Source organism: Triticum dicoccoides, chromosome 3A, assembly GCF_002162155.2.
Source record: "Triticum dicoccoides isolate Atlit2015 ecotype Zavitan chromosome 3A, WEW_v2.0, whole genome shotgun sequence".
NCBI lineage: Eukaryota > Viridiplantae > Streptophyta > Magnoliopsida > Poales > Poaceae > Triticum > Triticum dicoccoides.
This window is the reverse complement of record NC_041384.1, coordinates 517,202,871-517,227,065: the sequence shown is the minus strand read 5'-3', so window position 1 is coordinate 517,227,065 and position 24,195 is coordinate 517,202,871. Positions and strand designations below refer to the sequence as shown.

General features: G+C 43.8%; 1 protein-coding gene across 1 annotated transcript; it reads right to left on the bottom strand.

The window, feature by feature from the left end:
* Window positions 1-2,392: 2,392 nt before the first annotated feature.
* Window positions 2,393-7,538, bottom strand: LOC119268895 (lysM domain receptor-like kinase 3). Its single transcript, XM_037550610.1, has 11 exons — window positions 6,753-7,538; window positions 5,769-5,843; window positions 5,163-5,462; window positions 4,479-4,624; window positions 4,303-4,392; window positions 4,096-4,201; window positions 3,627-3,778; window positions 3,446-3,543; window positions 3,203-3,353; window positions 2,964-3,071; window positions 2,393-2,842 (listed from the first exon to the last, which is right to left on the bottom strand). Exons 1-11 carry the CDS (start codon window positions 7,375-7,377, stop codon window positions 2,678-2,680), a joined length of 2,016 nt encoding a protein of 671 aa, XP_037406507.1. The 5' UTR covers window positions 7,378-7,538; the 3' UTR covers window positions 2,393-2,677.
* Window positions 7,539-24,195: the final 16,657 nt, after the last annotated feature.

The following is a 24,195-nucleotide window of genomic DNA, read 5'->3' as shown; positions in this document are numbered from 1 at the left end:
TTGCTATGCATCACCTAGATGGATCTTGCGTGTGCGTAGGAATTTTTTTGAAATTACTGCGTTCCCCAACAGGATTAATGGGCCGTGGAGATACAAGACAGAAGACTTTCCCCGTGTCCGGATGGGACTCTCCTTGGCGTGGAAGGCAAGCTTAGCGTGCGGATATGAAGATTCCTTTCTCTGTAAACCGACTATGTACAAACCCTAGCCCCCTCCGGTGTCTATATAAACCAGAGGGTTTAGTCCGTAGAGGCAATCATAATCATATAGGTTAGACATCTAGGGTTTAGCCATTACGATCTCTGATAGATCAACTCTTGTAACCACTATACTTATCAAAGTCAATCAAGCAGGACGTAGGGTGTTACCTCCATCAAGAGGGCCCAAACCTGGGTAAACATCGTGTCCTCTGTCTTCTGTTACCATCGATCCTTAGACGCACAGTTCGGGACCCCCTACTCAAGATCTGCCGGTTTTGACACCGACAACGGGGGCGGGAGGCAGTGTGGCGCAGGAGGGCGAGAGGGAGTTTTACTCGATCGCAGCATGAAGGAGTATATTTAGAAAAATCTTGAGGGGCATAGGGAGTTGGGGTAAAAAATTATACTCCGTTAATGTTTTGAGAATCGGCTAAGTCCATCGTAAGAGAGTAAACCAAAAAATTTACTGCCTTATGACCATATTAGGGATAGGTTAGAAATGCCCTTAGCCGCACTGAATCTCGCACTGTTGTTTGGCTGCGTTCTGGCGCTGCTGATGTCACTATGTTGTGTAGGACAGACTATGTACCACCTTAATTGAGCAATGAAATCTTTTCCCCCCGCAAAAAGGAAAAAAGAGATCAGGCACGAGACCTACCTATGGCAATCCATAACTTGTTGTGTTTGCCTTCGTTCCGGCAGAGATAGCCGAGTTCATCGATCCAAGAAGCTAGCCTTTCACCTGTGCGTGACGACATGCTTTCAGCTAGACGTGCGTTCAGTATTCCCACGCAAGATCAGTCAAGCAGCTAGTGTGCTTGCTTTTTTGAACTAGCTTTGCACCTACGTGTGCAGCCCTCCTGTGATTTGTTTTAGCGTTCTAAAACCAACAGAACAGGGGCACCGGAGAAAAAAAAAGTGAAAATTTTGGTAATATACTAGTGCCAAAGGTAGTATTGTCATTTCAAACGCCATTTGACACTAGCAGCTCAAAAAGCTGACGGAGATGTTATATCTTCTACTCTTATAAAAAAGGAGTTGGTGATGATGATGTGCCTCCCATCCTGCAATAGAAACCATCCGATCTATATCTAACGGATAGAAAAGAAACTACGATAATTATACAAAAAGTTATCCGCACCCTCTTCACATTTGCAGATAAGGCCTTCCCTCAACGCACGGGCATCTTGCTAGTTAGGAATAAAATTTAGAGTCGATGTTAGATAAGGAAGAAATATTTTGTCGGTGTTAAATAAGAAAATTCAATTTTAAGGTAGTGTTAAATAAGAGATTATTTCTTTAATGGAGACCGCTAAACGTCGACGGGTCAATCCGCATAGCAACCTGGGGGAGGGGGGGCGTCCGGACGTGGTAGGCGGATAAATAGTGTGTTCATTTTAGAGGATAGCATCGAAGATGCCATAAACATAGGCATCCCAGGCCCTCCGCCGGTAGACTGCCCGTCTCCTCTCTGTCGATGGAGCTGTGCATGAACCATGAAGGCCCCGATCTATCAATTGGAAGTTGTAATTTTCTCATCTCAGGGCACTAGGTAGGTCTCCAATTGCGCGCCACTTCGATCTTCCAGTGATGGCGGCGGCGGTGTAGCACCAAACGTACGCAGCCCCCATCCCCAAAGGCAGTCTTAGCTTTATTGCAACTCTGTCGACGGAATACTCGATGGAATGTGATTCCTTTCCTTCAAAAATCACTACACTGTGAGACCTTTTTGGTGCCTAACTTTTCCAACTCAGAACAAGAATCACCATTACAACCGCTCTCAGCCAACTCGTTAAAGCAGGGGGCTGATTTTACGAATGTCACACACATAGATACTACACATCACTGAAAAGAATGGGGCAGCAAACCGGAAGGTGATCGGCTGCCATCACTATAAACAAAAGAAACAACTAGCGCAAAATTGCTTGCACAACCGTTGCATAGCTTCTCGAGTGGTGAAAGTTGGGATTGTTAGATTCTCCATTCCCAACGGCAGTGCACCAGTGGCAGTGACTAATCTGACTGAAGAAAGAGTGAAGGCCTACTCTATATAAGAGCTTTGACACCAAGTTGATGGCACGAAGATGTATCTCAATATTCACTTCCTTGGATGGAAGCTAGTCACTGTTGGGCAACACCAGGTACGGCCGAGGGTCACATTCTATTTGAATCAATAGGCAGACATTTTTCCATAAGAGAGAAGACAAGCAGTAAGCAGGAGCGATTCAGCACAGCAAGCGAAGTAACACCGGAAGAAGCGCTCAGGTATACATGCATAGTTACATTCTGTACGACCAACCACGAAATATCTATCTCACTGTGCTCGATACTCTCAGCTTGCTCGACTGGACAGGGGGCCAGTGAAATTTAGGACAACAATATGCATCGGAGAATACCCTCTAGCAGATCATAGGAAGGAGAACACACGAAGAGCACGGAGCAGCAAGCAAGCAAAGCCAGCTTTGCAGGATGGGTCATCACCTCCCGGCAACAAGACCACTGAACACCTGGCTGTTCCCACCCAGCGTCGCCTCCCACTCGATGGACGAAAGCAGTATCTGCGACAGGGTGATCACTGCCTGCTTCATGTCCGGTCGTAGAACAGGATCTTCATCGGCGCATTGTTTCGCGAGCATAGCCATCTTTACAAGGGAAAGATAATTTAGAGCGCCGAGAGCGGCAGATTTATCTTTGAAGCAAAGGTGATGTGAAATGTGCAGGCAAAAGGCTATCTAGTGTTGTTTAGTGGCCAACTGGACATACCTGGTATATGCAGTCATGAGGATACAGATCCATCAGATTAGGGTCAATGCAGTCTTTCAAGCTCCCCACACACGTTGGATCGTGGCAATTCCTTAGTGCAGTCAACATCTGCCCAGTCAAACCACAGAGATCTTTTGGACTCAAAAGTGTAAAAAGGAGTCGACGAAATACCATGTAAACCTTCCAAACCTACAAGCTGTAGATTCGATGAATGCTTGTGTACAAGTTAGAGAACTTACAACTGATGCCAAGGAACGCCTTTCAGAGTTTGAACTTGCACCAACTGCGCCGGCCTTTGTAATCGCCTCCTTTCCAGATATCAACTCAAAAAGTACGACCCCGAAAGCATAAACATCGCATTTCGCAGTTGCCAGGCCGTCCCGCAGGTATCTACAAGAACAACGAAATATGGCCAGATATCAAAACTACAGTCAATTTTTTTTTCTTAAACCAGAGCCAGCCGACCAGCAAGGCGTGCTTACTCTGGGGCCAAATAACCAAAAGTACCCACAACTTTGGTAACAGAAGCCTCTGCATCATTGGACCTTACTCCCAGTTTTGCAAGACCGAAATCTGAAATCTACAGCCACAGAAAATGTAGTTCTTTGTCAGACTATAAACTGGTAGAACTGATGAAAGAAAAATGTGAAATCAACAATTAACCTTCGCTCTGAAAGAACCATCAAGCAAGATGTTACTTGATTTGATGTCCCTATGAACATAATGATCTTTTGTATGCTCATGAATGTACTCCAGTCCTCTAGCAGCATCAAGAGCAATTTGGACCCTATAAATCCAAGAAAGTGGTGTGTAACCTGGAAGATTAAATAAATATCAATCAATAATGATAACTGTGTGGGAAAAAGTATAAATAAGGCTACAGAAACAAATTAGCTTAAGAAATTAGCAGTAAAAACCAAGCTAAACAGTCCTCAAGCAGTAAGCTTGCAGAAGTTATTTGAAGGTAAAATGCAATGTCAAAGGTGCTGGAACCAGTACATGTGAAAGGTTGCACAGTTAAACGCCAAAGGTAGGGGTTACACATTAGTAAATTTATAGATACCTTATGAAGAAGTCACAATATCTAAGGTTAAGAAACCTTACATAAAAAAAGTACCAGACAACAGTATACCTTTGCTTTGAGGATCATGAAGATGGTTTTTGAGTGAACCTTTTTGAGAGTATTCATAAACCAGGAACAGCTCGTCCTTACTTGCTGCATAGCCAATCAACTCTACCTTTGACAAAACATGGGTCACAAATGAAAGTCTAAATATAACAAAGATATTTAATATATAATCTAGATTGAGCATTTTGTGAGAATTATAAAATGACATACCAGACTAGCATGATGAACCTTACAAAGAACTTTCATCTCTACTATGAATTCTTTAGTATTAGTTGATGTCATTCTCTTTATCGCGACCTCCTGTAAATATCACTTGTTATTGGCAAGGTATGTCATAGGACCAGTATTCCATAAAAATGGTCAGCTTCGAGCCTCGGATCCCAGACCTGATCTCGAAGAACCCCATAGTAGACAGAGCCATATGTACCATGTCCCAGCAGATTTGCATCAGAAAAAAGATCGGTCGATGCAAGTATTTCTTCATATGTAAACACAATAGGCTTTTCCCTATCAAACACGTCTACTACCATACCTGCAATAGAGATAAACTCGTAAGTCAGAATAGCTTATGTACGGTAGGAGCAAACGGAAATAAAAGTAATCTAAATTAGCCCGTGCTAGCAATAGCTTGTCATGCCAAGTTATTAAAATGGTATTAATTGTGAACTTCTATCCCAACATTCTAGTTTTTTGGAGTCTTATTTGGACAGAGTACTTGGGCACAGGTTCTCATTTGTATTTGGCTACTTGAAGCCATGCGTGACTGAACAGGTAATGAAAGTTGTGTGCTTGCTTAACCACTGTAGGACAGGTCCTAGATGATGCAAATGAAAATCCTGAAACAGATGTTCTATGAAGTCTTTCAGGTTAACACGACTCCATCAGGGACTTAAGTTGCGCGTCACTACATTACCAATAGTATTCTGTCACTCCTAAAATACAACTTCTATAAACTATCTTCCATTTAGTGTCACCAAATATATCCACACGATATGAACTTTGTGAAACCCATGTTCCGGAAGTGTTATAATGATGAGAGTCCAAGTATGGTTAACAGAAGGTGTGCTGACCTTTTGGAACATTGATATGATGATCCCCGCCACCCTTTCTTGATTGCTTCTCATTGCCAAATTGGCAGCAGAAATATCTTCCAGAACCATAACAAAAACTACCACTCTTAAGTAGTTGAAAATTATGAGGCATAGGCTGGTTTGGACTCTTTCTCTGGTTATTTGAACCTTGGTGATTGTAGTGGAAGGATTTGCACATCAGAAGTGCAAGGAGAGCAATAGCAATCAAAGCAAGTGCAACTCCCATGCCCCCAATAACCCATCCATAAGGGAATTTTGCTGAATGATGATCTGATATATCTGCATTTGTACGTCATAGAATACTTGGGTTAGTTTTATTACAATAAGAAAAATGTTGATTGGAATACTCCTAATTACCAAATTTTACATATTAAACTTGCATAATTTTTTTGACATTTTTAATGTCAATACTTGAAGAGAACTATAGCAGCCTTATAATGACATGAATAATGTGCTGAAAAATTGAACTAGAAAGATCAACTATATGAGGGCACAAGTATTGCAAATGAACATCAATACTAATATTGATCGAGAAATATTGAGATAAGCTACTCAAAACATTAAGGAATGAATTATATCAAGTACCTGGCAAAGTATTTTGAATGGGTGCTGGTGCAGGAACGAGGGCAGAAGACATTGCAGCATAAGGCTGGCCAGGAACTGCATGTTATATACACAAAGTAAGTAAAAACAGATTGAAGCAGATATTTTCCATGATAAAATTAATTAAAAAATTCCTTTAAAAAATTGCATTACACTGTAGAGGAGAGGAAGGTAAATTCATTACATCTGTAATCTGATACAGTGATACTTGCCTTTTGTAAGAGTTGTTTCCACTGAACAAAAAAAATTGATCACACGATTTTTGTTACACGGAAATAACTCAGAAATAAAATCACCATTGTACATCTTTTATGCAGCATATGTAGAAGACAATGTTTGTGTTACCCGCGAAAAAAAAGACAATGTGTGTGATCATGTGACTTTTATCATTCCACGGAACTCTGATCCTACATACCTAGTTTTCTTTATAGTGAAATAAAAAAGAACAGTAAGAAAGTTGATGATACCAAATATGACTCTAATTATTTCAAGAGGAGGAAAATAATACTACTAAATGTATATAACAGTAAATAAACTTAAGTCTGCAGAATTAGAAAAATAAGTGGGAGGCATATGCTGGCTGAAAACATCGATATTGCCTCGTACAATTCAAGGTCAACATCGAGAAGGAAATCAACTGTGCACGCCCAGTTGTAGCTGTTCTATTTGACCTCGCCAGAGAACACACGAGTGTATAGAATATTCACTGTCAGAAATATCTGTCTTGGCACAAAACAATCTAACTTCTTCATGAAACAGTTGACAATTCAGCGCAGACACAAGAAATATGCAGCCTCTGTTCGCACGCACAGACTCATAATCGAAAGAATCGGAAAACATTATAGATCAATTAATTAGAGAAACATGCTTGCAACTACTACACGACAAGCCGACAGAAGTTGAAGGAACTGTAAATATGTCAAATAGTATAAGCTTTTGATCAAAGATCACTGAACATTGGCTCACCCGAGTTGAGTGGGATGTAGTACACCTTCCCCGTGCTGATGGGGTCGGGTCCGGGCATGCCGTTGGCGGCCTCAATGGCGTCCATGCTTGCCCCAAACCTACTCGACAGCGATTCCACAGTGTCGCCGTCGGCGCCAACGTAGCTGAGAAGGTAGTTCCAGGGGCCGGACGAGCAGCCGCAGATCAGGTGCAGTGCCACCACGGCGCCGGGGCGCGGCGGCCGCTGAAGCGCCCCGCCCGGCGGCGGAACGGCGAGGCCAGCGTACGCCGCGACCGCCACTTGGGCCGCGGTGGCGTTGAGGGGCACTGCGGAGGGGACGGTGTAGGTGGTGTTGGCGAGGTAAGTGCGGGAGGCGAGGCACGAGCAGTTCTTGCGCACGAAGGCGTAGCCCGGGCTGGCGGCGGGGTCGGAGGTGAGGTCGGCGGGCGAGGCGTCGAACATGGACTGGAGCACGCTGGCGTTGCCGGCCGCCGGGAAGGCGAGGAATGCCGTGCAGACGCGGGACAGCTCGGAGCAGGCGAGCGGCGACGAGGTGGCGTTCCCGGGGGCGGTGTCGACGGCGGCGCCCCCGCCGGAGCAGGCGAGGGCCAGGAGGAGGAGGAGGAGGCGGCGACGGGGAGGCATTGGGCCGGTTGGCTAGGGTTGGGGGCTCGAGGTGGCGAGATGGAGGTGGTGGGAGTGGGGCATGGAGGTGGCAGTGGCGAGCAGAGCTCTGGATGCTTCGCGTGGTCGGGTCACCCACGCGCACTTTGCGGGGCGGCGCTGTAGCAAGAGGACACGGGAAGAGGAAGAGAAACAAGCGTGGTCGCGGCGGGTAGATCACTGTTTTTATGCGAAATGGCCCGTAATGCCCCCACTTCACTCTCTGTGCCGTTGAGGTAGATTTGCTAAACTCAGAGCATCTCCAACGCGGACGTTTAAAATCCGGATCAGAGCCCATACATTTGTCTCAAATTCCGTGAATAGTACGCAAATCAGGAGGAGATTTCTGATTTGCGGGCATCCGGACACACTCCGGTCCCATTCAAAAACATCTCCCGTGCACGGGACCCCTCTCTCGTTACCGCACCTTCGCTCCCTGTGCCGCATTCATGTCGGCCCATAGCAAACACAGCCGGTCACTAGAGACTGGCATTGAAACGGAGTGTCCTCTGATAGCACCGCCCGTGCCTCGTCCCCGTCTTCATGAATGTTCAATGTCGAAGAGACATGACCGGACGGGATGAGACGGCTATCTACCGCATTCAAACTGGCTGCCCGTCCGTTGGAGATGCTTGCACTAATGAATCGAGTCCGAAGAACTTGACCAATGACAATTTGCTCCTATTTCACATTTTGTGCAACTCCATTACCCCAACCAACAAGGACAAGATCGAAGGAATTGTCCGAAATGCACTTCAGGCCGTCTCGATAGGAATTTGTTTTGACCTGTCGGACTTATTCATTCGGAACTGGGCATATGCTGCTAAAGCCCCTCAAGCCCTGAAACCTTATGCTCCATGGGTTCAGTGTGTTGTTGAGCAGATTACTGGGAAGCGATACTTTTGCCCCTATATCCCGAAGTCTTACATCCCTCCTGTTTGCGATACTCTTCGAATTATCAAGGACAATGACAAAGGCAAAGCTCCTGCTGTTCCTGAAGAGAATGCTCCAGCTAATGCACCAAAGGTTAAACAGACTGTTGTTGAAGTCCCGGAGGATGAAAATCCTTCATTGTGTGAGATCTGCCTTCGAACTCAGCAAACTTTGGAGAAGCATATCAAGCTAGATTGAAATGAGAAGGTTCATATGATGATCGAAATAATCAATAAGCAGAAGGCCAATGGAGGGTGTGCTGGTGGCGGACGAGGCGGGGGGCGTGCTTGTCGTGGAGGTCGGGCCCTGCCACCCTCACCGACCGTACAGACGTCGCCATGGCAGGAGCATTACAAGGCTCTGTACTACGCCACCAAGCAGCTGGGTAGGCAGTCCCTGGCATCCGCGGCCAGGCAAGTGCCCTTCATCATCGACGTCAACGCGACGCCGCTGCTTTTCTTGGAGTCTTCATCGACGCAGCTTGTTCAGTCGCAGGCACCGGGCAGGGAGCAGCCGGGTGTAACGCCCTCGATGCGGCTATAGCTCCTACGTGTCGAAGCACGACTTAGAGGCATAACCGCATTGAAAGCAATGTCACAAGAAAGGTAATCTTCACAACAACCCATGTAAATAGATAAAAGAGGAAAGGATACATAGTTGGCTTACACTCGCCACGTCACACAAATACATGAATAACATTACAATCATCCAATATACTCATGGTCCGACTACGGTACCAAAATAAAGATCAACCCCCACATGCGACAAAGTCCCCGATCACCCCAACTGGGCACCACCACTGATCATCTGGGAAAGACACATAGTAACACCGAGAGTCTTCATCAAACTCCCACTTGAGCTCAAGCGCATCGTCTGGAGCGGTATCATCGGTCCCTGCATCTGGTTTTGGAAGTAATCTGTGAGTCACGGGGACTCAGCAATCTCGCACCCTCGCGATCAAGACTATTTAAGCTTATAGGTAAGACAAGGTATGATGTGGAGCTGCAGCAAGCGACTAGCATATATGGTGGCTAACATACGCAAATGAGAGCGAGAAGAGAAGGCAAAAGTACGGTCGAACAACTATGACCAAGAAGTGATCCTAGAACAACCTACGTCAAACATTACTCCAACACCGTGTTCACTTCCCGGACTCCGCCGAGAAGAGACCATCACGGTTACACACGCGGTTGATTCATTTTAATTAAGTTAAGTTTCAAGTTATCTATAACCGGACATTAACAAATTCCCATCTTCCCATAACCGCGGGCATGGCTTTCGAAAGTTCAAATCCCTACAGGGAAGTCCCAACTTAGCCCATCACAAACTCTCACGGTCAACGAAGATATTCCTTCTCCCAAGACATTCCGATCAAACTCGGCATCCCGGTTACAAGACATTCTCGACAATGGTAAAACAAGTCCAGCAACACCGCCCGAATGTGCCGACAAATCCTGATAGGAGCTGCACATATCTCGTTCTCAGGGCACACTCAGATAAGCAATCCGTACAACTAAAACCAACCCTCGAGTTTCCCCGAGATGGCGCTGCAAGGGGCTCTAGTTTGGACCAACACTTAGAGGAGCACTGGCCCGGGGAGGGGGGGTTAAATAAAGATGACCCTTAGGCTCCGGAAACCCAAGGGAAAAAGAGGCTAGGTGGCAAAAGGTAAAACCAAGGTTGGGCATTGCTGGAGGAGTTTTATTCAAGGCGAACTGTCAAGGGGTTCCCATTATAACCCAACCGCGTAAGGAACGCAAAATCCGGGAACATAACACCGATATGACGAAAACTAGGGCGGCAAGAGTGGAATAAAACACCAGGCATAAGGCTGAGCCTTCCATCCTTTACCAAGTATATAGATGCATTAAGATAACAATATAATATGGTGATATCCCCACAATAAACATGTTCCAACAAGGAACAATCTCCAATCTTCACCTGCAACTAGCAACGCTATAAGAGGGGTTGAGCAAAGCGGTAACATAGCCAATCAACGGTTTGCTAGGACATGATGGGTTAGAGGTTTGACATGGCAATTTGGGAGGCATGATAAGCAAGTGATAGGTATCGTAGCATAGGCATAGCAAAAGAGCGAGCATCTGGCAAGCAAAGATAGAAGTGATTTCGAGGGTATGATCATCTTGCCAGCAAAGTTGTCAGAGTTGACTTGATCCTCGTAAGCGAACTCAACGGACTCCTCATTCACGAACTCGTCTCTCGACTCTATCCAAACAAGAAGAACAAGCAAACGGAACACAATCAACCACGTGCAATGCTCAAACAACATGATGCAAACATGGTATGATATGCGGGATGCGGTATGCGATGCATATGCAGGATTTGACAAGGAATGATTGACCCTGGCCTCAACATGGAAATCCAAGGGTGCCACTGGAAAGGTGAGGTGATTTCGGTTGAAATCGATATAAAGATCACCGGAATCGGATGCACGGTTTGGAAATGGCAAGCAAAACAAATATGGCACCGGTCTGCGATAATCAGCAAGTGACCAACTAAATGCATTAAGTTAAATATGCTACAGCACTCAAACATGACAACAAAATACATGGCAGGGATCCACTAATGATGCTTGACAAAAGATGAACACTGAGCTACGGCTAATTCATCCATTAACAGGTTCAAACAAGCATGGCAAAAGTGCAAATGACAACAAGTTTCAGACTTAGTGAAATTAACACAAGTCTGGAATTATCATCAGGAAGCACACTTTAGAGCATGAAAAACTACAAGCTACAGGAACTCAACATGGCAAAGCAAGGCATTGCATGAAGATACTCAAAGCACTTAACAAAAGTCCCTTAGTGACCTTGAGCCAAAAGGGATCAGAAAATATAATTGCAAGCATGTGAACATAGCAAAAACATAAACAGATTCAGACTTAGTGAAAAACTGGAGCATGCAAATCAGTTAACGAGTAGGCATGTTTACGAGCTCGATGCACTCACCACAGAGCATGGCATGACAAACTAAGCATACACCCATCAAGAATACATGGCATAGGAGCTAGACATGACAAGAACAATAACATAGCATGCACGGATCAATAGCAACATCCTCGGCAAAATCGCTAAACATGTCAACAATCTGCCAGGATTAATTTATAGCAAAAGTAGAGCTCGATTGACTCAAGCTAGGGTGCTCCATAATTGCAAATAAAGATATGGATGGATAGAGCACCACAATGTAAACAAAACATCATTACTGATCATCCTCAAAAGAGGCACGGATCACTAGGAAACAACATGAACATATGGCATAACAACAAAATCAGGATAAGGACTTAGTGAAATTCTAAGTCCCTGAAATCAGCATTACCGATTATGCTACTTTGCAAGCTTGTGCCAGTCACCACAAATATCATAAAAATACATGGCAAGCACCTCTGTAAGGATGGCATGGCATATAATAAAACACATGTAGAGCTCAGGATCATAGCATGCACACATTAATCATGGCAAAAATGACAAAAGGCTATTTGCTGAAACAGATCGGATAAATTCCTCACATAGCCCTCTTCCAACAGCATTTCAGGCATCAAGATGAGCTCAAATGAAAATGATTCAATGATATGAAATGATGTACTCGTCGAGACGAACATTTTGAAATGCTACACGCACAAATCGGAGCTACGGATGCAGAGATACGACATGATGAAGATAGCTAAAAATATTAGGAACTGGGGACTTAGAGAAAAACACAAGTCAACCTAGGGTTTCTCTCAGATCTGGATCCGGGCGGCACGGAGTTCGATGATCGCCGGAACAGTGCGTGGTCACCGGAGTCATAGAGGAAGCAGGGGCTCGCCGGCGCGCTCGTCGGTGCAGGGGAATCTGCGGTGGCCGGCAACGACCGGCGTCAAGCGGCGGAAGAGCAGGCGGCGAACTGGGGCGGCGGGCGCCGGCGTCGAGGCGGCACGGTGGCTCGCTGGCGTCGAGGCGGAGGCGGCCGGCGACTGGGCGCCGCGGAGGAGGAGGAAGGCGGCGGCTCGGGCGCCCCAGGCGGCGCGGAGCTTCAGGCTCGCGGGGGCCCTACGTGGGCCGGGCGGGCCGCGCGCGGTGGTGGCCGGCGGGAGGACACGTGGCGGATCGTGGTAGGCGGCGGCGGTGGTGTCCGGCGTGTCCGGACGTGTCTGGCGCGCTGAGGACGGAAGGACTAGGGTTAGGGTAGGATTTGACCCGGAATTTTCGGGAGATGATCTATATATAGGGGTAGAGGAGGCTAGGAAGCTCCAAATAGAGTGCGGTTTTCGGCCACGCGATCGTGATCGAACTCTCTAGATGATGGAGAGGGTTTAGGTGGGTTTTGGGCCAGTTTGGAGAGGTGTTGGGCTGCAACACACACGAGGCCTTTTCGGTCCCTCGGTTAACCGTTGGAGTATCAAACGAAGTCCAAATGGCACGAAACTTGATAGGTGGTCTATCGGTAGTAAACCAAGGCCGCATAACAAGTCTCGATCCAATCCGAAAATGTTTAACCCCCACACACGGAAAGAGGTAGAAAGGAGCACCGGGTGACATAGGAGCGCCGGAATGCAAAACGGATAATGGGGAAAATGCTCGGATGCATGAGACGAACATGTATGCAAATGCAATGCACATGATGACATGATATGAGATGCATGACAAAGACAACAACACATGGAGACAAAAACCCGACAATGACGAAATGAAATAACTTAGTGCCGGAAACGGCAAGAGTTGGGATACATATAAGGTAAATTACATCCGGGGTGTTACACCGGGTGCCTGCACCCTGTTCGCTGATATGCCTAAAGCGGGCGAGCTGATGTACGACATCGTGGATAGGGAGATGTTTGACATCATCCATGAGGGAGGCGGAGGAGGAGGTTGCTACAAGGACGCGCAGGTGGCTGACTTGGAGCCTACCCAGGCCGGCTCGTACTCCCAGCCAGGATCGCAGTACACCGGATCCGACACGTTCACCCACTCGGGCATGCAGCCGGGCTACACCCAGTCTGCCATATTCACTCAGCTGGCCACGGACACATAGTAGCAGGATGGGTCATCGGATAGCAGCGGGAGGAGGAGGACGGCGAGGACGATGATCCGGATGGATATGTCGCCGATCCAAATAAGAGGGGTAGAGAAGAAGGCTTCAACATGCAGGAGGACGAGCTTGCAATGCATTGTTAGCCACTTGCCTCGATCCGATCCATGGCATGGAGCAAAAGGGCACAACTTTTGAGCCAACATTCACACTTCGGAGGACGCGCAGGTGCTCACCTTGAAGATGAAGGATTGAGATGAAGACGCTCGGATGATCGTGCAAGCCGTCTGTTTCAAGATGTTGCAGCGGCAGCTAGATGAGTTGGAGAGGGCAGACGCAATGGAGAAGGAGGAGGCGTTGGCCCACATGACGGTGACGGTAGATTGAGCGTGGAGGCTCAGATCACCGGTCCGGCAAGACAGAGAATCCAATTTCTAGCACGGACTACCGGACTGATATTTTTCTTTTGTGACCGAGCATGTAAATGAAGGAAATATTCCCTAGAGGCAATAATAAAGTTGTTATTTATATTTCCTTATATCATGATAAATGTTTATTATTCATGCTAGAATTGTATTAACCGAAAACTTAGTACATGTGTGAATACATAGACAAACAGAGTGTTGATGCGTCTCCAACGTATCTATAATTTTTTATTGTTCCATGCTATTATATTATATGTTTTGGATGGTAATGGGCTTTATTTTACACTTTTATATTATTTTTGGGACAAACCTATTAACCGGAGGCCCAGCCCAAAATGTTGTTTTCTTGCCTATTTGAGTGTTTCGAAGAAAAGGAATATCAAACAGAGTCCAAACGGAATGAAACCTTCGGGAGAGTTATTTTTGGAACGGAAGCAATCCAGAAGACTTGCAGTAGATGTCAGGGAAGCTTCGAGGTGGCCACGAGGCAGGGAGGCGCGCCCTACCCCCTGGGCGCGCCCCCCACCCTCGTGGACCCCTCGTGGCTCCCCTGACTGACTTCTTTTGCCTATATATATCCATATACCCTAAAACATCGAAGAACAGAATAGATCAAGGGTTCCGTCGCCAAAAGCCTCTGTAGCCACCAAAAACCAATCGGGACCCTGTTCCGGCACCCTGCCGGAGGGGGAATCCCTCACCGGTGGCCATCTTCATCATCCCGACGCTCTCCATGACGAGGAGGGAGTAGTTCACCCTCGGGGCTGAGGATATGTATCAGTAGCTATGTGTTTGATCTCTCTCTCTCTCTCGTGTTCTTGAGATGGTACGATCTTGATGTATCGCGAGCTTTGCTATTATTGTTGGATCTTATGATGTTTCTCCCCCTCTACTCTCTTGTGATGAATTGAGTTTTCCCTTTGAAGTTATCTTATCGGATTGAGTCTTTAAGGATTTGAGAACACTTGATGTATGTCTTGCACGTGCTTATTTATGGTGACAATGGAATATCATGTGATCCACTTGATGTATGTTTTGGTGATCAACTTGCGAGTTCCGTGACCTCGTGAACTTATGCATAGGGGTTGGCACATGTTTTCGTCTTGACTCTTCGGTAGAAACTTTGGGGCACTCTTTGCAGTTCTTTGTGTTGGTTGAATAGATGAATCTGAGATTGTGTGATGCATATCGTATAATCATACCCACGAATACTTGAGGTGACATTGGAGTATCTAGGTGACATTAGGGTTTTGGTTGATTTGTGTCTTAAGGTGTTATTCTAGTACGAACTCTATGATATATCGATCCGAAAGAATAACTTTGAGGTGGTTTCGTACCCTGCAATAATCTCTTCGTTTGTTCTCCTCTATTAGTGACTTTGGAGTGACTCTTTGTTGCATGTTTAGGGATAGTTATATGATCCAATTATGTTATTATTGTTGAGAGGACTTGCACTAGTGAAAGTATGAACCCTAGGCCTTATTTCAACGCATTGCAATACCATTTATGCTCACTTTTATTACTTGTTACCTTGCTGTTTTTTATAATTTCAGATTACAAAAACCTATATCTATCATCCATATTGGACTTGTATCACCATCTCTTCGCTGAACTAGTGCACCTATCCAATTTACCATTGTATTGGGTGTGTTGGGGACACAAGAGACTCTTTGTTATTTGGTTATAGGGTTGTTTGAGAGAGACCATCTTCAACCTATGCATCCCACAGATTGATAAACCTTAGGTCATCCACTTGAGGGAAATTTGCTACTGTCCTATAAACCTCTGCACTTGGAGGCCCAACAACGTCTACAAGAAGAATATTGCATAGTAGACATCAAGCTCTTTTCTGGCGCCATTGCCGGGGAGGTTAGCGCTTGAAGGTATATCTTTAGATCTTGCAACCGAATCTTTTTGTTTCTTGTTTTAGCACTAGTTTAGTTTATGAAAGAAAACTACAAAAAGATGGAGTTGAGTTTGCCTCATATGCTTCATCTTTTTAATATTTTTCATGAGAATGATGGAAAGGAAAATTGTGCTCAAGTGCTAGAAGAAGAAGTCTATAAAATGTTTGGCACTAAATCATTGAATTATGAGCATGATTGCAATGTTGTTAGTATGAACTCCTTGAATATCCATAGTACTAATGATGATTGCACTAGTCATAATGAAAATGTCTCTTATAAGCATGTCAATTTTTGTGGAGTGCATAGAGTTTGCAAGTACACACCAAATAGGGAAGATAGATTTTGCAAGAGGCATAAGTATTTGGAAACTAAATGGTTGCAAGAAAGGCTAGATGTTTGTGCTGAAAATTTAAAATTTCTTCACCATACTTGTGAACTTTGCAATGAACATGGTCATTTAAATCTCAAATGCAAATTGTTTCATGATCGTATCGTGTCCAAAAATTGTGATGATTTGATTTCCCTTACACATCATAATGAACTTAGTTTGATTTTGGGTTATGAAGAAATGAAATGTATAACTAAGCATATTCCAGAATATAACCTTGAGAAATTCCTTGATATTGATCTAGAAGAAATTCTTATGTATTGTGCGGTGAATTGCATTGAAAATCCTTATATTGCCAATTACATAAAGAAAAGAAAAGAAATAGAGGATGAAGAGAATATTAATGAAAGGGAAGAGTCTTCCCAATATCCTCCTATTATTTCTTATGATGAATCAGGTAACGAGGAGGAGCCTTCTATTCAACCAATCTCATCAATAAGGAGCTCCGAAAAGAGGATTAAACCCACACATAATGTCAAGAAGAAAAAGAAAAGACGGAGAAGTAAAGGTAAAGAGGTATCCCTCCCAAATGATGTTGCCCCTATCACTCATCGTGATGATGATAATTGCTATACTATTGGTGCTATCCATACTATTAATGATGGGAGTGATTATGCTTATGATATGAAAAGGCCCAAACTTGGGGATGCTATGTTTGATGAGAATGACATGTTTGAGAATATATTTGCTGCAATTAATTTTTGTCCCAAGCTTGGGTATGCTATGTTTAATGAAGAAGATATTTCTAGCCTCCCAAGTTTTGATATGCAAATTTGTTATGATGATAGCATGCCTCCTACTTATGATGATATATTGGTGAAAGTGGGTTGGGAAGAGTGTCAACTTTAGGAAGTAATGATCCCACTATTTTGGAGGATGTTGAATCTTATTGTGATAATTATTAAAGTGGATTTGGAGAGGTCGTGACTTTATTTAGTAATGATTCCACTATCTTGAAAGAGGTTTCAATTGATTATCATGAGAACAAAGTTGCTACCTATGATGATTATTGTGATGACACTTATGCTATAAAAAGTAGTGATGATTATATTTATAAAACTTGTCATGATTATGATTACCCTTTTTCTGAACATTACTCCTTTTATGTGGAAACAATTTATAGTATTCGAGTCTCTTATGATACTCCCACTATTCCGAAAGAGAAGAATTTTGCTTATGTGGAGAGCAATGAAAATTCTATGCTTGTGCATCATGAAAATAATGCTTTATGTGATAGTTATATTGTTGAATTCATTCATGATGCTACTGAAAATTATTATGAGGTAGGAATATATGCTTGTAGGAATTGCAGTAATATCAATTTTCCTCTCTATGTGCTTAAAGTTTTAAAGTTATGCTTGTTTTGCCTTCCTATGCTAGTTGATTATTGTTCCCATAAGTTTGCTCACAAAATCCCTATGCATATGAAGTGGGTTAGACTTAAATGTGCTTGTCATATGCTTCATGATGCTCCTGTTATGTTTCAATTCTTATCTTTTATGTGAGCATCATTGAAATCATCATGCCTAGCTAGGGGCGTTAAACGATAGCGCTTGTTGCGAGGCAACCCGATTTTATTTTTGTTCTTTGCTTTTTGCTCCTTTTTAGTAATAAATAATTCATCTAGACGCTGTTTATATGTGGTTTTATTCTTTTAATTAGTGTTTGTGCCAAGTAGAACCGTTGGGAAGACTTGGGGAAAGTTTTTGATCATGCTGTAAAAAACAGAAATTTTAGCGCTCACGAGAATTGCTGCCAACTTTTTATTGAAGAGTGATATTTAGTTAATTCTTTTTGCATATGATTAATAGATAAGTTCCTCACGTCCAGCAATTTATTTTAGAATTTTTGGGTTCCAGAAGTATTCGAAACATACAGATTAGTACAGACTGTTCTGTTTTTGACAGATTCTGTTTTTCGTGTGTTGTTTGCTTACTTTGATCAATCTATGGCTAGTAATAGAGTTTATAAACCATAGAGAAGTTGGAATACTGTAGGTTTAACACAAATATAAATAAAGAATGAGTTAATTACAGTACCTTGAAGTGGTGGTTTGTTTTTTTACTAACGGAGCTCACGAAGATTTTCTTTTAAGTTTTATGTTGTGAAGTTTTAAAGTTTTGGGTAAAGATTTGATGGATTATGGAACAAGGAGTGGCAAGAGCCTAAGCTTGGGGATGCCCAAGGCACCCCAAGGTAAAATCCAAGGAAAACCAAAAGCCTAATCTTGGGGATGCCCCGGAAGGCATCCCCTCTTTCGTCTTCGTCCATCGGTAACTTTACTTGGAGCTATATTTTTATTCGTCACATGATATGTGTTTTGCTTGGAGCGTCTGTTTACCACAATCATCCTTACTATACACACCTTTTGGGAGAGACTCACATGAATTGAAATTTATTAGAATACTCTATGTGCTTCACTTATATTATTTTGAGAGTCCTTTAGAACAACATGGCAATTTGCTTTTAGGCATAATAAAAACTTTCATATAAGTGCATTGAATACTAAAGAGAAGTTTGATACTTGATGATTGTTTTGAGATATGGAGATAGTGATATCAAAGTTGTGCTAGTTGAGTAGTTGTGAATTTGAGGAATACTTGTGTTGAAGTTTGCAAGTCCCGTAGCATGCACGTATGGTAAACGTTGTGTAACAAATTTGAAGCATGGGGTGTTCTTTGATTGCTTTCCTTATGAGTGGCGGTCGGGGACGAGCGATGGTCTTTTCCTACCAATCTATCCCCCTAGGAGCATGCACGTAGTACTTGGTTTTTGATGACTTGTAGATTTTTGCAATAAGTATGTGAGTTCTTTATGACTAATGTTGAGTCCATGGATTATACACACTCTCACCCTTCCATCATTGCTAGCATCTTTGGTACCGTGCATTGCCCTTTCTCACCTTGAGAGTTGGTGCAAACTTCGCTGGTGCATCCAAACCCCGTGATACGATACGCTCTAACACACATAAACCTCCTTATATCTTCCTCAAAACAGCCACCATACCTACATATTATGGCATTTCCATAGCCATTCCGAGATATATTGCCATGCAACTTTCCACCGTTCCGTTTATTATGACACGCATCATCATTGTCTTATTTCCTTGTATGATCATGTAGTTGACATCGTATTTGTGGCAAAGCCACCGTTCATAATTCTTTTGTACATGTCACTCATGAGTCATTGCACATCCCGATACACCGCCGGAGGCATTCATATAGAGTCATGTCTTGTTCTAGTATCGAGTTGTAATCATTGAGTTGTAAATAAATAGAAGTGTGATGATCATCATTAATAGAGCATTGTCCCAAAAAAAGAAAAAAGGGAGAAAGGCCAAAAAAGGCCCAAAAAAGAAAAAGAAAAGAAAGAAAATAAAAAGGGGCAATGCTACTATCCTTTTTTCCACACTTGTGCTTCAAAGTAGCACCATGATCTTTATGATAGAGAGTCTCTTGTTTTGTCATTTTCATGTACTAGTGGGAATTTTTCATTATAGAACTTGGCTTGTATATTCCAACAATGGGCCTCCTCAAGTGCCCTAGGTCTTCGTGAGCAAGTAAGTTGGATGCACACCCACTTAGTTTCTTTTGTTGAGCTTTCATACATTTATAGCTCTAGTCCATCTGTTGCATGGCAATCCCTACTCCTTGCATTGACATCAATTGATGGGCATCTCCCTAGCCCATTGATTAGCCACGTCGATGTGAGACTTTCTCTGTTTTTTTCTTCTCCACATAACCCCCTTCATTATATTCTATTCCACCCATAGTGCTATATCCATGGCTCACGCTCATGTATTGCGTGAAAGTTGAAAAAAGTTTGAGATTACTAAAGTATGAAACAATCGCTTGGCTTGTCATCAGGGTTGTGCATGATGAGAGCATTCTTGTGTGACCAAAATGGAGCATGACCAAACTATATGATTTTGTAGGGATGAACTTTCTTTGGCCATGTTATTTTGAGAAGACATGATTGCTTAGTTAGTATGCTTGAAGTATTATTTTTATGTCAATATTAAACTTTTATCTTGAATCTTTCGGATCTGAACATTCATGCCACAATAAAGAGAATTACTTGGATAAATATGTTAATTCTGTTTTTATCATTTACCTACTCGAGGACGAGCGGGAATTAAGCTTGGGGATGCTGATACATCTCCAACGTATCTATAATTTTTGATTGTTCCATGCTATTATATTATCTGTTTTGGATGTTAATGGGATTTATTTTACACTTTTATATTATTTTTGGGACTAACCTATTAACTGGAGGCCCAGCCCATTGTTGTTTTCTTGCCTATTCCAGTGTTTCGAAGAAAAGGAATATCAAACGGAGTCCAAACGGAATGAAACCTTCGGGGGAGTTATTTTTGGAACGGAAACAATCCAGAAGACTTGGAGTATACGTCAGGGAAGCTTCGAGGTGGCCACGAGGCAGGGAGGCGCACCCTACCCCCTGGGCGCGCCCCCACCCTCGTGGCTCCCCTGGCCGACTTCTTTCGCCTATATATATATATACCCTAAAAACATTGAAGAACAGAATAGATTAGGAGTTCCACCACCAGAAGCCTCTGTAGCCACCAAAAACCAATCGTGACCCTGTTCCGGCACCCTGCCGGAGGGGGAATCCTTCACCGGTGGCCATCTTCATCATCCCGGCGCTCTCCATGACGAGGAGGGAGTAGTTCACCCTCGGGGCTAAGGGTATGTACCCGTAGCTATGTGTTTGATCTCTCTCTCTCTCTCTTGTTCTTGAGATGATACGATCTTGATGTATCGCGAGCTTTGCTATTATAGTTGGATCTTATGATGTTTCTCCCCCTCTACTCTCTTGTGATGAATAGAGTTTTCCCTTTGAAGTTATCTTATCGGACTGAGTCTTTAAGGATTTGAGAACACTTGATGTATGTCTTGCACGTGCTTATCTCTGGTGACAATGGGATATCATGTGATCCACTTGGTGTATGTTTTGGTGATCAACTTGCGAGTTCCGTGACCTCGTGAACTTATGCATAGGGGTTGGCACACGTTTTCGTCTTGACTCTCCGGTAGAAACTTTGGGCACTCTTTGAAGTTCTTTGTGTTGGTTGAATAGATGAATCTGAGATTGTGTGATGCATATCGTATAATCATACCCACGAATACTTGAGCTGACATTGGAGTATCTAGGTGAAATTAGGGTTTTGGTTGATTTGTGTCTTAAGGTGTTATTCTAGTACGAACTCTATGATAGATCGATCCGAAAGAATAACTTTGAGGTGGTTTCTTACCCTACAATAATCTCTTTATTTGTTCTCCGCTATTAGTGACTTTGGAGTGACTCTTTGTTGCATGTTGAGGGATAGTTATATGATCCAATTATGTTATTATTGTTGAGAGGACTCGCACTAGTGAAAGTATGAACCCTAGGCCTTGTTTCAACGCATTGCAATACCATTTACGCTCACTTTTATTACTTGTTACCTTGCTGTTTTTATAATTTCAGATTACAAAAACCTATATCTATCATCCATATTGCACTTGTATCACCATCTCTTAGCCGAACTAGTGCACCTATACAATTAACCATTGTATTGGGTGTGTTGGGGACACAAGAGACTCTTTGTTATTTGGTTGCAGGGTTGTTTGAGAGAGAGCATCTTCAACCTACGCCTCGCACAGATTGATAAACCTTAGGCCATCCACTTGAGGTAAATTTGCTACTGTCCTACAAACCTCTGCACTTGGAGGCCCAACAACGTCTACAAGAAGAAGGTTGCGTAGTATACATCAAGTGTCACTAGTTTGCCTCTACTTGACTAGCTCGTTGAATCAATGATGGTTATGTTTCCTAACCATAGACATGAGTTGTCATTTGATTAACGGGATCACATCATTAGAGAATGATGTGATTGACTTGACCCATCCGTTAGCTTAGCACGATGATCGTTTAGTTTGTTGCTATTTCTTTCTTCATGACTTATACATGTTCCTATGACTATGAGATTATGCAACTCCCGAGTACCGGAGGAACACTTTGTGTGCTACCAAACGTCACAACTTAACTGGGTGATTATAAAGGTGCTCTACAGGTGTCTCCGATGGTGCTTGTTGAGTTGGCATAGATCGAGATTAGGATTTGTCACTCCGATTATCGGAGAGGTATCTCTGGGCCTCTCGGTAATGCACATCACTATAAGCCTTGCAAGCATTGTGACTAATGAGTTAGTTGCGGGATGATACATTATGAAACGAGTAAAGAGACTTCCCGTTAACGAGATTGAACTAGGTATGAGGATACCGACGATCGAATCTCGGGCAAGTAACATACCGATGACAAAGGGAACAACGTATGTTGTTATGGGGTTTGACCGATAAAGATCTTCGTAGAATATGTAGGAGCCAATATGAGCATCCAGGTTCCTCTATTGGTTATTGACCAGAGATGAGTCTCGGTCATGTCTACATAGTTCTTGAACCCGTAGGGTCCGCATGCTTAACGTTCGGTGACGATCGGTATTATGAGTTTATGTGTTTTGATGTACCGAAGGTAGTTCGGAGTCTCGGATATGATCACGGACATGACGAGGAGTCTTGAAATGGTCGAGACATAAAGATCAATATATTGGATGACTATGTTTGGACTTCGGAAGGGTTGCGGGCAAGTTTGGACAAATACCAGAGTATCGGGGGGTTACTGGAACCCCCTGGGGAGTGTAATGGGCCTATTGGGCCTTAGTGGAGAAGAGGAGGGGCGGCCAGGGCAGGCCGCGCGCCCCCTCTCCCTCTAGTCTGAATTGGACAAGGAGGGGGGCGGCGCCCCCCTTTTCTTCCCCCTCTCTCCTCCTTCCCTCTCTCCTACTCCTACTCTTGGAAGGGTTGGAGTCCTACTCCCGGTGGGAGTCGGAATCCCCTAGGGGCGTGCCTAAGAGGGTCGGCCTCTCCCCCTCCTCCACTCCTTTATATACGGGGGAGGGGGCACCCCATAGACACACAAGTTGATCAGTTGATCTTTTAGCCGTGTGTGGTGCCCCCTCCACCATAATCCACCTCGGTCATATCGTAGCGGTGCTTAGGCGAAGCCCTGCGTCGGTAGCATCATCATCAGCACCATCACGCTGTCGTGCAGACGAAACACTCCCTCGAAGCTCTGCTGGATCGGAGTTTGTGGGATGTCACCGAGCTGAACGTGTGCTGAACTCGGAGGTGCCGTACGTTCGGTACTTGGATCGGTCGGATCGTGAAGACATACGACTACATCAACCGTGTTCTCATAACGCTTCTGCTTATGGTCTACGAGGGTATGTGGACGACACTCTCCCCTCTTGTTGCTATGCATCGCCATAATCTTGCGTGTGCGTAGGAATTTTTTTGAAATTACTGCGTTCCCCAACAGTGGCATCCGAGCCAGGTTTATGCGTAGATGTTATATGCATGAGTAGAACACAAAGGAGTTGTGGGCGTGGGTATATACATATTGCTTGCCGTCACTAGTTGATTCTTGATTTAGTGGCATTCTTGGATGAAGTGGCCCATACCGACATTATGCGTACGCTTACGCGAGACTGGTTCTACCGACGTGCTTCGCACACAGGTGGCTAGTGGGTGTCTGTTTCTCCAGCTTTAGTTGAATTGGATTCAATGAATAGGTTTTTTTTCTGAAGATCAAAAAGCAATCACTATACTGCGTTGTGGTTTTTGATGCATAGGTAAGAACGGTTCTTGCTCAGCCCGTAGCAGCCACGTAAAACTTGCAACAACAAAGTAGAGGACGTTTAACTTGTTTTTGCAGGGCATGTTGTGATGTGATATGGTCAAGACATGATGCTGAATTTTATTGTATGAGATGATCATGTTTTGTAACACAGTTATCGGCAACTGGCAGGAGCCATATGGTTTTCGCTTTATTGTATGAAATGCAATCGCCATGTAATTGCTTTGCTTTATCACTAAGCGGTAGCGATAGTCGTGGAGGCAATAGTTGGTGTGACAACAACGATGCACTACAAAAAAAAATAAAATTCCGTGATGATACGTGTTTGTCACAGTAGGTCACGTTTTCTGTCATGCATGTACATCCATGAAAAATTTATGACAAAATCAAGATAGTCATACCAGTGTTGTCATAGAAGTGT

Coding starts and splice junctions, on each gene's coding strand:
- LOC119268895 (XM_037550610.1), bottom strand. CDS start 7,377: ATGCCTCCCCGTCGCCGCCTCCTCCTCCTCCTCCTGGCCCTCGCCTGC. Junction 4,202..4,302: donor AGGTTCATCATGCTAGTCTG/GTATGTCATTTT, acceptor GTTTTGTCAAAG/GTAGAGTTGATTGGCTATGC. Junction 3,072..3,202: donor GGCGTTCCTTGGCATCAGTT/GTAAGTTCTCTA, acceptor TTGACTGGGCAG/ATGTTGACTGCACTAAGGAA.